The sequence below is a fragment of the Bactrocera oleae genome, chromosome 2, assembly GCF_042242935.1.
Source record: "Bactrocera oleae isolate idBacOlea1 chromosome 2, idBacOlea1, whole genome shotgun sequence".
Taxonomy (NCBI): domain Eukaryota; kingdom Metazoa; phylum Arthropoda; class Insecta; order Diptera; family Tephritidae; genus Bactrocera; species Bactrocera oleae.
In genome coordinates this window covers 59,758,480-59,773,920 of record NC_091536.1, presented here as the reverse complement: position 1 = coordinate 59,773,920, position 15,441 = coordinate 59,758,480, and the positions used below count along the sequence as shown (strand labels likewise).

Below are 15,441 nucleotides of genomic sequence, written 5' to 3'. Positions count from 1 at the left end.
CGTAGTTGGGGTTGGGGTCATTCATGGATCGATTTCACCCAAAGCACAATATATCTAAGATTTTAAGTTCATTTAGTTTTGCTTCATATTGGCTACCAAATGGGAGAGAAAATCTTATGTTAAGCATATAGGGGAGGTGTTGTAAGTAAAAGTAAAAGTAAGGAAGGGCTAAGTTCGGGTGTACATTTTATACTCTTGCAACTTGCAAGAATCAAAGCCCGGGAAATTCTCTTAGGTACTGACAAAACTTTATATTAAGAATGTTGCGAAAGAATTAAACATCCATTATTCGATGAAATCGTGAAAATATTACAATTAAATTTGGTGTATTCTTGAATTATATTGAAGGCCATAAGCTTAGACTCAGTTTTATTGTTATATTTTAGTTTATGTCAGCTAAAATAATATTAAAAACACCTACAGATGGGATATATCTATGTGATATTAGCTCGATTGAAGAGCCTAAGTTTAATATATTTAGTTGATTTTAGATCAAGGTATAGACCAATTCCAATCTAATTCAGAGCAAAACCACATAATTTTTAAGAAAACGTATTCACTTATTGTAATTACATTAAAATATCACACATTTTGACCAACCTGAACGGATTAAAAAAAGGTGGACAAACGGAAATCATTTTATGGGGTATATAGAGAGTAGAAAAATGGGGAGTTCATTAATTTTGGCATTGGTCAGGTGTTCTCGAGAACACATTTTGAAGCAATTTTATAAATAAATATTACTCACTGACCGACATATTCGGCATAAAACTTGTTAAAATAACGGAAATCGTTATAAGTAGTATATGGAAATTGGGGGTAGTATTGACCTATTTTCAGCTAGTTTTACCAATACGACATACTACTACTACAATGCCACAGGGTTTCATTAAGGTACCTCACATATCATCTCCAATCATATGGAGTAAAGTCTGCCGGATGTTCGAAAATCCTGATATTAGTTATACATACATACATACAGTGTATCACAAAAATAAGTATGAAGTGTGTTTATCTGTTCTTTCATGCGAAAAAAAGCCTTCAAACTAATATTATTACCCATATTTTTTTTATATTTTCACTCATTTCATATATTATATTTAAATTTCTCCAATAACAAAAAACTCAAACTTAAAGTAATAATTTTTCAAATTACAAAAAAGAATGCTCCAATAGCTTAAAATTAAGTCACTAAAGTATGTCTGCACTAAAAATAAATTGCAAAAAAAAATGTCTAAAGGTTTATTTTTGAGCTTTGATGGACGGTTAATATTTCCTTGAATAGTTTTTAATTGCACTCAACCTGGATGGCATGGACTTTACCAGCTTTTGGGTCACTGAAGGTGGAATCTTGCTGCATTCGGCGATTAACGCAGCAAAAATTATGGTGGTAATTTGGTGTCTTCTGATTTTTCTTTCTAAATAATCCTACAAATGCTCGACATCAGGAGATTAGGCTGGTGTTTTTAATTGTTTGGGTGTTTTGTAAAGAATCCATTCCTTAACAATGCGAGCGCTGTGCTTTGAATCGTTGTCGTATTGGAAGACAAATGATTCTTTCAGTCCCAATCTAGCCGCACTTTCGTTCAAATTGTTCGTTTGTTTATTGTATGCTCAATGAACACAAGATTACCTACTCAAGATGCTGCCATACATATTCCGTGGTTCAAGCTCAGTATTCACTTTTCTTCAAACTTTTTCATGTCCATCCGAACCAAAATAATTGTATTTACTTTCGTCCAGGAAAATAACAGAATTCCAGAAAAGTTCGTCTTTATTTTCGTGCTCTTTCACAAACTTCAATATTTTTTGTCTTACTGTTGCTTATGAATGGCAGTCTCATTTTCAATCTCTGTACTCACTTTTGGTGCACCCTTCTGTGGGTTAACCTGTATCTTTCGTGTTATAATACGCCGCTTGTTTGCATCAAAAATTTTCTTATTTTTTGTATTTCTCTCTTTTTTATATTTTATTATTATTTTTTGAATAGTTGAACTACTTTTATTTGTTATTTTTGTAATTTGCCTCTGACCTTTTTGTTCTTTATGTAGTTTTATTATAACATCTTTTAAATCTTGTGATAGTTATCTTCTGCGCGGCGCCATGATCAAAATTTAAATTAAATTACGGCTAAAATATTATTAAAACTTGTACATCCTAATATCTTAAACAAAAAATAACTATTTAATGATTTTGAAGCGAACAAATACTGTGTGCCAGTCGAAAACATACTGAAATGGTAAATTGCATACATATAATATTTATGTGACGTGATTTGTGGTTTTTATTGAGAAAATCAAACGGTTCTTAATAACGGGAAATATGAATGACATCGATCTATCATACTCAAGAAAGCGATGTTATGTGTAATTGTTATTGTAAAAACACGAAAAGTTTTATTTTTATTTTGCAACTGATATGACTTTTTTACGCACATAAATAGTGCATATTTAAGTTTGTGTTACACTGTATATGGTCTTCATCAAGTTTTCACCCAATGTACGCGGTATAAAGTTCCAAAACAAAATGGAAGTTCAAAAAAGGAAGTTCCATTTTTGACCTACAGACTTACTATTATCGAGAAAGACTCCTTTCTGAATTTCACTTATATATCTCACACATTGGCCGATATTCTGGGTAAAAAATTATCTATAGGAACTGGGGTTCACATATTCGGTACAGTTTTAGGTCGGTTTATACAATTTTTGTTTATTAGGAGGCACACCTCAAGGGCACTATTTGTGAAGAGTTTTATCCTGATACATTCATTGGTGCTTGATTTGCACACTGGAAAGTGAAAGAAATGATGAAATTTAAAATTGTATTATATGGAAAATAGGCGTGATCCCTTGATACTGCGATCACTTGTACCAAATTACAGTTCTATGTCTTAATTTAAAGCTTAGTTATGGGGTTTCATTCACTGGCGCTATGTGAGCATGGCAGTGGTCCGATTATGCCCATCTACGAACACCTTTACAAAGTTTCATTACGATATCTCAATGTTTACTTAAATAACAGCTTGCACAGACAAACAGTCGGACGGACGGACAGACGGACAGACAGACATCCGGACTTCAACCCTATATCTATCTCGATTAGTTTTAGGTGATATAAACAACCGTTAGGTGAACAAAACTATTATACTCTGTAGCAACATGTTGCAAGAGTATGAAAATATTTTATCCGAATTTTAACACTAAACCCCACAGATTGACTAATATTTTCGATAAAACGTCAGGTGTAGGCACTGAGACCCACGTAGTCGGTACTTGAGGGCTTTACAAGTATAAGTTAAAGTCGACTTCCACTATTTTTGGATATGAGAACGCACTACATGGCACTTTTTCTTTCGATATTGTTTTGCTTGATTTATGTACTGTTAGTAAAATAATCAAATTGGGTTTAAAATTGGATTATATGGGAAGTAGCCGAGGTTCTAGGCCGATTTCAACTATTTTCTTTTCATATGAAGATAATGTTATGCACCATATTTATTTGAGAATGGTGGAATAGTTCCTGAGATATAGAATTACATCTAATCGTGGGCATTGCAACGCCCAGCATCAAACTGAACGATCGGAATCAAGTCCTTGCATGGAATTTTTTTGTATTTGACGTTTATCGTATGTTTACGATATTTGGTATAGATTATTTTCTATGGTAACGCTATAATATTGGAAGAAATTTTCTAGATTGGATTGCTATATTATATACAGCTGTGTTCATAAAAATAGCAGTGCTCATGAGCTGCAACTTTAAACTTAATTTTATACATCAAAAAGTAAATGAATGTTCACAAATTTAATTTTGTTTTAACTTTGTGATTATTTTAAACAAAAACAAGTCAATTTATTATTCGAAATGTTGTTAATTTTTTTTATATTATTATTTTAAACAAAAAAGTGCTGTTTACAGCTGTTCATAAAATAGCAGTGAGTAATGAAAACAGTGGAATTAGTTGAAAAAAACATTGTTGAACTCCAAAAAACTATTTTAATTTGTTTGCTTGGGTTAGTACTTAGTCGTGTACCCATTATTTTTTATTACGGCCTGGCATCTGCGAGACATAGAATCCACCAAGTCCTGGCAGCGCTTGACAGGGATCCGCTCCCATGATTTTTGAACAACCTCCCAATGCTGTGATCGAAGTGTTGGATTTGCATTTGCAACATATCGTTTAACATCTTCCCATAGGTTTTCAATTAGATTAAAATCCGGAGACTGCGCAGGCCACGACATAAGATCGATCCGCTTTGATGCCATCCAGCTTTTGACCAGTTTGCTTGTATGTTTGGGGTCGTTATCTTGTTGAAACGTCCATTTTAGTGACATTCCCAATTGGCATAAGGAAACATAACATTTTCTAATATGTTAACATATACAGATCGATCCATGATCCGATCAATCATGAATATAGGCCCCACTCCACTGTAAGAAAAACATGCCCATACCATAATACTCAATCCTCCGTGTTTAACTGTCTTCAAAGTGTACCTAGGATCGCACTCTGTGTTAGGTGGACGTCTGACATATTGTCTAGAGCCCTTTCCACCAAATAACACAATTTTACTTTCGTCACTCCATAAAATATTTCGCCACTTTGTAATGGGCCAATTAAGGTGACTTTTGGCGAACTCAAAACGTGCTTTGACATGTCTGGTGGCTAACAGTGGAACTTTTCGTGGATGGGACGCTTTGAGATTTTGTTCTTTAAGACGTCGCCGAATAGTAACGCCACTAACATTCAAGCTTAAGTCATTTTTTATCTTGCTGGACGATGCAAAAGGCTGCACCCTGCTATATCGCACAATAGATCGGTCCTCATAAGGCGTGGTTTTACGTCGGATACCACGATTTTCGGGCATTTCTTTAAAGTTTAAAGCATTATGAATCATTTTAGCAGAACATCCACATATTTCTTAGATATCTTTATATGTTTTTCACAGGTTTCTTAGTTGCACTATAATATTTCTTTTTTCAGGAGTACAATGTTTGCCCCTGCCCACTAAGTTAAAAAATATAAATTTATTTTAGTGTTTTCTAATGTTAATAATAGTCACTAATACAAAACCACTTACTTTTTATCAATTAAACGTCTTAACAAAATTGTTTTGGCTTATCAAGATACGCACTGCTATTTTAATGAACAGCCAAAGACTGGTGCTTCTAGCAAAAAGAGTTGTTCATTTGCTTAAATCTCGCAAATCTAACGGGATTTTTTCGTTTCTTCCTTATACACATTCCATTCTACAACAACAATTCGTAGACGTTGGAATAATCGTAACGGAACTTGAAAAAAAATAACATTACTTGATTGCATTTCTCGCACTGCTATTTTTGTGAACACAGCTGTATGTAGCTGTTTTACAAACTGAACAATCAAAATCAAGTTCTTGTATGGAAACTTTGTTATTTGTGAAGGGTCTCCGTCCGTCTGCTTATTTGGAATCAAGTACTTGTATTAGAAACTTTTTTATTTGACTATCTTCACGAAATTTGGCACGAGTTGTTGTTTAAGGCAACAATGTATTCTCCTCAGAAATTTTTCAGATTAGATCACTATATTATATAGCTGCCATACAAATTAAACGATCGGAATCAAGTTCTTTGTATTTGTGAAGGGTATTATAGCTTCGGTGCTACCGAAGTTAACGTTTTTTCTTGTTTTTCTCTTATTTTTCAAACTACAGATGCCCTAATACAATTCCCTATACCAAGTTTTGTCTTAATTCGGGGATTGTTTTTCGGTAGTTGTTCTTGTAGTTATAGCAATTTATAAGATTACGATTAACAGCATTTTGTGGTCACAGAAATGGTCCAGTTACTCCCATCTGCAATACCACCACTGCCATAGTGCCTGGGAACATACGTTCCAAGTTTCATCAATATATCTTAATTTTATTTCCGCAATGCAACTTGTTTCGTCCACCTGATCATTTTCTTATACAATATCTACCATTTTTGAATTAGTTTTAGGTGTTACAAAAACCGTTAGCTGAACGAAACTAATAAACTCCGGGCAACGTGTTCAATATTCGCTACAAGCCAGTAATCAGAACATTAGGGGCTCGAAAGGTAAATAACTGTTTGTATATTTGTTTTTGGCTTATAACAAAGCACTTTAATAATTTTTGCTTTTACACCTGTCGGTGTCCAAAAGTGCTCTTTCTGGCTAAAAAGAACAAAGCTTGTAAAATTGCTGCATTGAAGATAAACATAATAACACTATGCTACACAATATTTGTAGCTTTATTGACACCAAAATGTACAAATCGAAATTTTTTTAATTTTTTTGAAACTTTAGGAACATATTCGCTTAAAATAAAATACACCTAGTGTACTCAGTGCAAATATTTGTAAACAATTTGTTATATCCAATAACACAATAAGGACACTTCGAAACTAGAATAAAAACTGTGTAAATATAGCAACAACACTATCTGCGGCGGGGATTGTGGGCAAAACATCAAATAACACATAATTGTTTGTACATGTGTATGATGTACATACATATGTAAATTGTACCGCCACTGCCACCGCCACTGTCGGAAAGCAAAAGCTAAATTAACACATATTCACATCCTGTTATGGTTTTTGCTATGTGGGAGAGGAAATACATAGTTCCAATGCCAACTGCTAAAAATGTCTTCCTAATATTTTCTGTTATGAGTCATTGAGCAAAATAGAGAGCAAAAGGTGGAAATTGTTTTTCATGAAATTTTTCTTTTTTTGCCGGTGTTTTTTATATGTGGCAATTAAATTTATGTGAGACCATTTTGGCTTCCACACAGCACTTGACAGCAACTGAGTGTCAAACCAGTTTGATTGCGGACCATAAATCCATAGAAATTACTGTAACCATTAATTGAAAAAAACAACAAGTGAAATCAAGGAATGCACGAAACTTTTAATAATATTAATATTTTCTCTATTAATTAATACTGCTTTGTTATCATCAGTTGATTTCTCGTTAATTACAGCGAAATTTTGTATAATATGATATAGCTTATATTTATATTAAGTTGATATGAAAATGGGCTGTAAAGTTTAGAAATAGCTAGTTGAAACTTTGATATAGAGGAATCGAACAAGCCTTTGGCATAAGACTAGTTGACTCGCATAGTAGAATAGACGTGGAATGGAAAAAAATAGAATAGAAACATGTTATACTTTATTGAGATATCCACAATTTCTATTACTTTATATTCAATCGGAGTAATTTGTCATCGCATGCACAGAGAAATTTTTTGACAAATGAATGAAACGAACGAAAACTATAAGCATAGCCCTTATATGAGGAGAGATTGATAAAAACATATTCGTTATATTTTGAGCTTTTGGAAAGAAAGTCCTCAATGCTTACTTTGTTTTACTGGAATGGTATTATATATGCTATGTGCTATACTACCATGAATATTATGTATAGATTTAGCTTTATTAAACCCTGAACAGGAAGGAAATGCCGGAGTTCCTCTAAAATATTTATCTGCTCATTTATCTGCACCGTTGTTATCACACCACTATATTATATAGTGATCATACAAACTGAACGATCGGAATCAAGGGCTTATATGGAAAGCTTTTGCATTTGAGGAGATGTTTTTACGACATTTGGCACCGGTTATTTTCTTAGGTTATGGTGCAATATTTGAAGAAATTATTTAGATCGAGTAACTATAGCATATAGGTTCCATACAAACTCAACGATCAAAATCAAGTTCTTCTAAAGAATTTTTATACTCTCGCAACCTGTTACTACAGAGTATAATAGATTTGTTCACCTAACGGTTGTTTGTATCACCTAAAACTAATCGAGTTAGATATAGGGTTATGTATATATAAATGATCAGGATGAAGAGACGAGTTGAAATCCGGGTGACTGTCTGTCCGTCCGTCCGTCCGTGCAAGCTCTAACTTCAGTAAAAATTTAGATATCTTTATGAAACTTGGTAGACATATTTCTTGGTACCGTGAGTCGGCGTTTAAAGTATGCCACCTTGTGACCAAAAGTTGTCTAAATCGAACCAAAACTGTTCAAGCCCCGAAGTACTAAATATGTGGACCACGGTGCCTATAGTTGATCTTCTACCGAAAATATCAGTCAATCCACAAAGAAATCTCAAACGAGTGTACCATTTGACTTTGCGAGAGTATAAAATGTTCGGTTACATCCGAACTTAGCCCTTCCTTACTTGTTTTTTTTTGTATTTGTGAAGGATATTATAGTTTCGGTGCTACTTAAGAAAACGTTTTTTCGTGTTTTTTGCCGTAATTCTAAATCAAATTCTGTTAACTAAAATTTATCCAACTTATTGAAATAAAAACTATTTTATTTATTTATTTTATATTTTTTATCTTTTTTTTTGGACTGTATTTTAATTTACTGGAAATTACACAGGCGAATTGGAATTTACGTATAAACAAACTTAATACTATACATAATTGACTACTTAAAATTACTAAATAACTTGTAATATTTTTTTTTTAATTGTGATGAGATGATTTTAAGTCAATTATTTATAATACATATAAGAAATATTATTGAAAATTTGTATAAGCGAAAATTAAAAAGCAACATTTTATGTTTTAAAAAAAGTAAATGACATGAACATAAAATAAGGCATATTTAAACACATCTAACTACTAATTTGAGAACCCTAAAAAAAATCTCAAAGATATCGATATAGCCAGTTTCGAGATTTCAAAATATGTGTATATATATATATATATATATATATTTAATATAATAATATATAATATAATATAATCCGTTTCAACCAAGAGTTTTTAAGAGTAATTAAGAACAGTGCTACCAACTTAACAAAAAAAAATTACAGAAAACTTTTCACCGCAGTTTGAATGACAATTTCCGGACACAATGTATATCTTTAAGTATAATGATTATAAATATATTTCTTAAAATTAAATCTGGTAAATTAGTCATATGAAGACACCATGGTATTGCATATTCTTAATATAGACACACATTTAAATAACTAATAGCAACTTGTCTACCCTAGATTTCCGATTACCTGTGCATAAAAGTGATAGTATCGCACATAATATATTCGCCAAAGGTTCAACAAATACCGCCACAACATCATTTTGAGCTATTTCAACCGCTTACTGATGGTGTCCAAATAATTGCCGCCATTATACGCCTTACTTGTGGCCCAGTCTTTTGCGTTAACTTCATGAATACCGCTACCAGCGCCGCTATAATAGGAGCCAGGAAAGCTACTGCCAATGAATGAGGAATAATCTGTCCGCGTGTATCGTCATTAGAGTGAACCGTTTATGTGCAAGCAAAATAAAAGGAAGGAAAGATAAAAATAGAACCATAATTGACAATTGCCAGTTTTTATGCAAGCATATGTTCATAAATATACAATAAGTGTACATTATTCGAACTGTTCGACCCACTTCAGCGGACTCTTCACTTACCAGCCGGATCGGAGTCGTAGACATGCGAATGCGATTGCACCAAATGCGGATGTATTTTACACAAGGTCTTAAATTTTAGATAGTGTATCAACCAGCCCATGCCGCCCACTAACAACACATTCAGCCCAAGAACGCCTAGCAGCAAAGTCACAACGCTCATTTTGAGGTGGGCGATTTTCAACAGAATGATGAGTGGCAGTATGACGAGCCATTTGCGGCGTTTGCGGTCATGGCGTGAACGCCCATCTTTGCATTAATAAATTACGAAAACATATAACTATTTTTTAAGCGCATTTTTTATATAAAAATTAAGTGGATTGAACAACTTACCAACTTCGGAGTCCTTGATGCGCGCACCTGTTTCACTGGATAACTTCACTTGTACGGCATGATTGCGGCTAAAGGTCTCGGTTGCACGTTTGAGAAACTTCACTATGCTCACAAACTCACTGTCACCTGAAATATTATCGTAGATGTGTACGATTGCTCAAAGACAAATAAATTAAGCTAACAATGGAGAAGTGAATTCAGCGGCTGAAAGTAATTTTAGAAGAAATTCTCCTTGTTGCACCTGTCTGAATTGATTTTATAAACACCCTATTCGATATTTTTATAAGGATGAGATATTGAACTGTTGCTATGTACTATAAGCCTTTCCGTTAAAAGATGTAACATCTTCTAACATATGACAAAATATTCCTACTTCTTGAAAAGTTAAGATCTCCTTTTTAATTTTTCGTGGCAGAAAATTTATTAATTCAGTTTGAAATCATTTAGCTCAGACATTCAGCCACCTTAAGGACGGTGAATCTTACTTTGGGTTTTACACTAGTCTCACCAGTGTCCCTTGTGGTAGAATTTTATTTATAAACACATAATTCAGTTTAAAGATGTTAAATATAAAAGATTTACTTAATTTTAGACCGTTTAAAAGAGAAATTTTTTATAAAATAAAAATAGTTTTCATTTCATTTAATTATAAGTTGGTATATCGGTCGTAAAGGCAATCTTATATTTATTAAAGGTATCTCAAGATAATGCATTAGCATCGGTATATCAGCAGTTATAAAATCCACAATATAAACGTTTTAAACAGAAAGTTTCAATTTGCCATTCCAAGAATAAATATTTTTCGAATTAATTTATGAAAATATCGTACAAGCGTCTAGTATCTCAACTATGTTATCTTTCAGGATTGTAAGCAAAGCGGGGGTTCAAAAATGCGGAAATGTTGATAAATCAGATAATTGTAATCATACCACTAATTGATGTCTTTAATTAATTTAAGCAACCTAGTACACATACAGAAACGCCTGCGCTTATACTATATATGTGTGTCCACGAGCTCCCAGTATCGCTCTAACACGCTTTTATGTACCTTGTAAACCCCGAGCATCATTGAAAACCATAATATCCGCCGGTTCACCTAGCTGAATGACGCGTATGCGACGTTGATCCTCTACCAATGCACGACTGTACTCATTGGGGAAGTAGCCAATCCTGTTTGTGGCCAACATCCAAATTATTTTTGAAGCTTTATATTTAATGCAGGAAAGCAAGCTGCGTTTCTCGAAGCACAAACGCTGATTACGGTCCAAGTATTCATCACTGTGTGGTATTACGTTGCCTTTTGTGCTTCCATTGTAAGCTAAATCCTTAACGTAGGTAGGAAATGGGTTGGTCACACTCTGTGGTTTAACGTTATTCAGTATATCCCTTGCATTTGGAACCAAATGCTCACCATTTTTGTTGGATCCATCTGCAGTTATTATTTTCACATTGTCACTGGCACTGAGTAGAAGTGCTCGTATTGACAACAACAATGTGAAGGCAAATCGAGATGACACGGACATTATTAAGAGTCCTCGTGTACATACACATATACACAAGTATCACAAATCACCAAGTACTAAACGCGCACAACTTCGTCGTCTTCACACTTCACACGCGATATGATAACCTGCTGGAACAACTCGTAATAGATGAAACAACTGTCCGTTTTGTAGCTTTGTTTGATTTTCGAACTCGAACTTGGCCACCAGTCTAGTCCATACACGGTGATCAAATGCCAACCTCGACACTCAGCAATTCCTTTTATCACAACCCATAGACAGCTAACTGTGAGACGAATGCAATTCGCTTGAGATTACCATACGCACCGGAACCGGTATCTCAGGAGCCATCAATAAATGCCTTCGGCTAATTTCAATTGGTCGTTACCGCTGAGTGTATTGTCGCTGAAAAGCCGCATTGTTTTTTGCAACGAGACAAATAATAACACCATCATCGGAAGAAGTGAAGACAATGCAATATAGCGTCAGTATGTGGATATAACTAAGTATGTTTGTGTCCACCCCATTCAATTACAACTTCTCTACTAACTGGGTCAGTGAGTAAAGCGTGCAAGCGGGCACCGGTACGCGCATAAACGACGCTCTCTGGTTGAGCGCTTTAATCACAAGATCATAAAATCCAATCGACGCAGCATCAACTTTGTCGATTTTAAAGATGCATAATGCGCAAATGAAATCACATTTGAGCTCAAATCATCGCACAGTGTGTCCACAAGCAACTGAAAATATTTCGCTGGAAATATTCACTCATAATCCTGAAAGTTATATACAGGTTACATATACTCGTAACAAGAAGAAAAACATAAGTCGGTATATTTTAACTGGAATTTTCTATAAATAGGTCAGGTGATGTCTGGTTATCATGTATTCCAACCGGTTTTCTAATAGAGATGATATAATTACTATATGTGCTTTCGGCCATTTAATTAATTAATCAAAACTTATTCATTGTCGAAATAATCGTTCTTCAATTGCAACTTTTCGTGCGCTATTGCCATTTTATGGTGGTAACAATCGTCCACCTGTGCTCGCAATTCGTCGAATTGTTGAAAATTTTGAGCGTACGTTTACTTTACATAATGTTCAAGTGCCAATAAGACAAAGAACTGCTCGAAGTATTGAAAATATTGCTGCCTGAAGACCGCAATTTATCGATTTCAAGACGTTCTCAAGAATTGGGACTGTCTCAAACCACAAGCTGGCGGATTTTGAGAAATGATTAGAGCTTGCATACATATAAAATTGTTCTCACTCAAGAACTGAAGCCATTGAATCACCGTAAACGTCGTGAATTTGCTGATTTTGCCTTGGAACAATTTGAAAACGATAACGATTTTTTAAGAAATTCTCTTCTCCGATGAGTTTCCCCCTTATCTGAGCGGTGCGGTAAATAATATAATATTCACCTAAATTAACAGTTTGGTGGCCGCAATAGCAAGAAGTTTATATTGAGAACATTTGGTTCCAACAAAACCTACGTGCCACGGATCACGTGAATCAACCGAATTTTTACGAGAAAAGTTTGGAGATTCGATAATTTCCAGAAATTGTGACACTGAATGCCCTCCAAACAATTGTAATTTAACACCATTAGACTACTTCTTACTGCGTTAGCAATAAACTATGACTATTGAATGTACTATTTATGACATACGGCTTAAATTAGTGGAAAAAGTACTCGAAAATTGTGTCGTAAAGGCCATTATCTAGAAAGCACAATTTTTCTAGTACTTAAAAATTAAAAACTAAATGTTCTTAGTCTCACAGCCCAATGACACCACCACGAGAAATTTACTATCGACTAGTACATTCTCGAAGGCTATTAAAAATTGAGCCGAATCAGCCTCGTACACAAAACGTGGGTTCACTGGTACACACCAGAGATCACGGAACCGACTATATAGCATACTTCATCCGACAAACCTGGTCCGAAGAAGGTGAAGACAGTCATATCTGCTGGATAGATGGTGGCCACCATTTCTAAAATTCATAAGGTCGACTCCCGGATAAGGGCAAAACGCCGCAGACTCTACTGTGGGCAGATTCGACGCCAGAACATGATTTCCGCATCTACATATGTATATAATGTCTAAATATTGTCTTAATACCCCAAATATGAAAAATGTATCCTCTGCAGGTTGCTTTGAAAATAACTAAGTGCAATCGGTTCACAATTTTTACTTCAGTTAGGCACATATGATTTCATACATATTATATTATTTTCATCGAAAGTACTTATGGGGTTGTCCACAGTGACTTGCTTGACATTCACGAGCATCACTCTCAGTGTGGCATTAAACCGACAGCAAAGCTTGTCAATCGAGGCGAACTTGCATCATGACATTTACAATGCCATGTTCATCCAGCTCAGTTTTAATACCAACAATAGGCCAGAGAAAAAGCGAAGTTAATCAAAGAAGACATACTTACATGTGTATGTAGCGGATCGTCTAACGGACGGACTGACTAGACCAGCAATGCTACATATTTCCAATAAATATGCTTCATACAAGTATGTGCATCCATAAATACATACAATTAACGTGCACGGTTGCCGCAAGGAAATGAAAGTAAAATTAACAAAACCTGATGTGAGCGATATCACTGAAATAAAAGCAAAAGCGGAGTAGCAAATTTTTTCTGCGACCGATTATCACAAATTGTGCCAATAATGCAACCGTTGAAGCTGTAAACGTTCATAAGCGTGGCATGTGTGTAATATTACCGGTGATACTCGCCACACACACACACAAGCCCATTGTTATTGTTTATTTCAATTGATTTTTTGGTATTGCCTATGCCGGTGACGACCGTCATTCTCACTTCTCCGCAAAGCACCAATCGGTTCACCACGCTGGCGCCAGCAACCGAGCCACTTCGAATGGTTGTCACTGCGCGCACTTTGTTGCTGTTGTTCATGCCTCACGCATGGCAATCGATATATTGCTGCTTGCCACAGACCGCATAACAATGCGCTAATAACATTAATAAACATAAGTGCAAATAGTAAGGATAGCTGCATGTATCGAATGGCCGGTGTTTCAGCTTATTTCTTTTGCTTTTTCAATTTTTACTTTGAACTATTTGAATCACTAGACTTTCGATTGGTGATTAAAGCGATTTTTGCGAAAGTTTTCGGTTTTACTAAATTATACCAATATCCTTTGTAATGTGCCTAGCTTTGTACCTATCTACACAGACCCGTACATATATACCATACATACAGACGTAATTTTCGCATAGAGTTATTAGCTACATAATTAGTGTTATTAGCGCTCGGCAGCTTTCCCATTTAATGTTTAATATAAATATCAATTAAAATGTACTTTATTCGACTAATTTATTTTTTATCGATTTATCTATTAGATATATAATATCGCTAACCAAGTCATCACCGATTTCGTAGTAGTAAGTTGGCTTTGTTACACATTAGGGAAATTGAGACGTACAATTCTAGGTTACGTCTAATTAATTTATCAGAATAAGATGGTCTGTATCTTTCCCTAGCTCCAAGTGTTATGCTTTTAAGATCTAATGAATCTAAAAAAATACTAGATTTCTGTGCTAACGTGACAAACCCAGTCAAAAATTTTTGACTGATAGTAGAACGCAATCAAGTTTTTATCAAACAAAAACTTATTCAACGATCACATTCATTGAATAACAAGTAAGGAAGGGCTAAGTTCGGATGTAACCGAACATTTTATACTCTCGCAAAGTCAAATGGTATACTCGTTTGAGATTTCTTTGTGGATTGGCTTATATTTTCGGTAGAAGGTCAACTATAGGCACTGGGGTCCACATATTTAGTACTTAGGGGCTTGAACAGTTTTGGTTCGATTTAGACAATTTTTGGTCACAAGGTGGCATACTTTAAACGTATTATTCACGAAAAGTTTTACCTCGATATAATCATTATTGCTTGATATGCGTAGTGGAAAGTGAAAGAATCAGATGGAATTGAAAATGGTGTTATATGGGAAATAGGCGTGGTTGTAGTCCGATTTCGCCCATTTTCGCACTATAACATAGAAATATGAAAGTAACGTTATGTACCGAATTTTGTTGAAATTGGTTAAGCAGATCTCAAGATATGGGTTTTCACCTAAAAATGGGCTGTGGCACGCCCACTGTCTAATTT

The 15,441-nt window shown here is 34.7% G+C and overlaps 1 protein-coding gene across 1 annotated transcript; it reads right to left on the bottom strand.

The window, feature by feature from the left end:
- Nucleotides 1-8,604: 8,604 nt before the first annotated feature.
- Nucleotides 8,605-11,564, bottom strand: Osi1 (Osiris 1). Its single transcript, XM_014240610.3, has 4 exons — nucleotides 10,826-11,564; nucleotides 9,778-9,903; nucleotides 9,448-9,693; nucleotides 8,605-9,265 (listed from the first exon to the last, which is right to left on the bottom strand). Exons 1-4 carry the CDS (start codon nucleotides 11,298-11,300, stop codon nucleotides 9,114-9,116), a joined length of 999 nt encoding a protein of 332 aa, XP_014096085.3. The 5' UTR covers nucleotides 11,301-11,564; the 3' UTR covers nucleotides 8,605-9,113.
- Nucleotides 11,565-15,441: the final 3,877 nt, after the last annotated feature.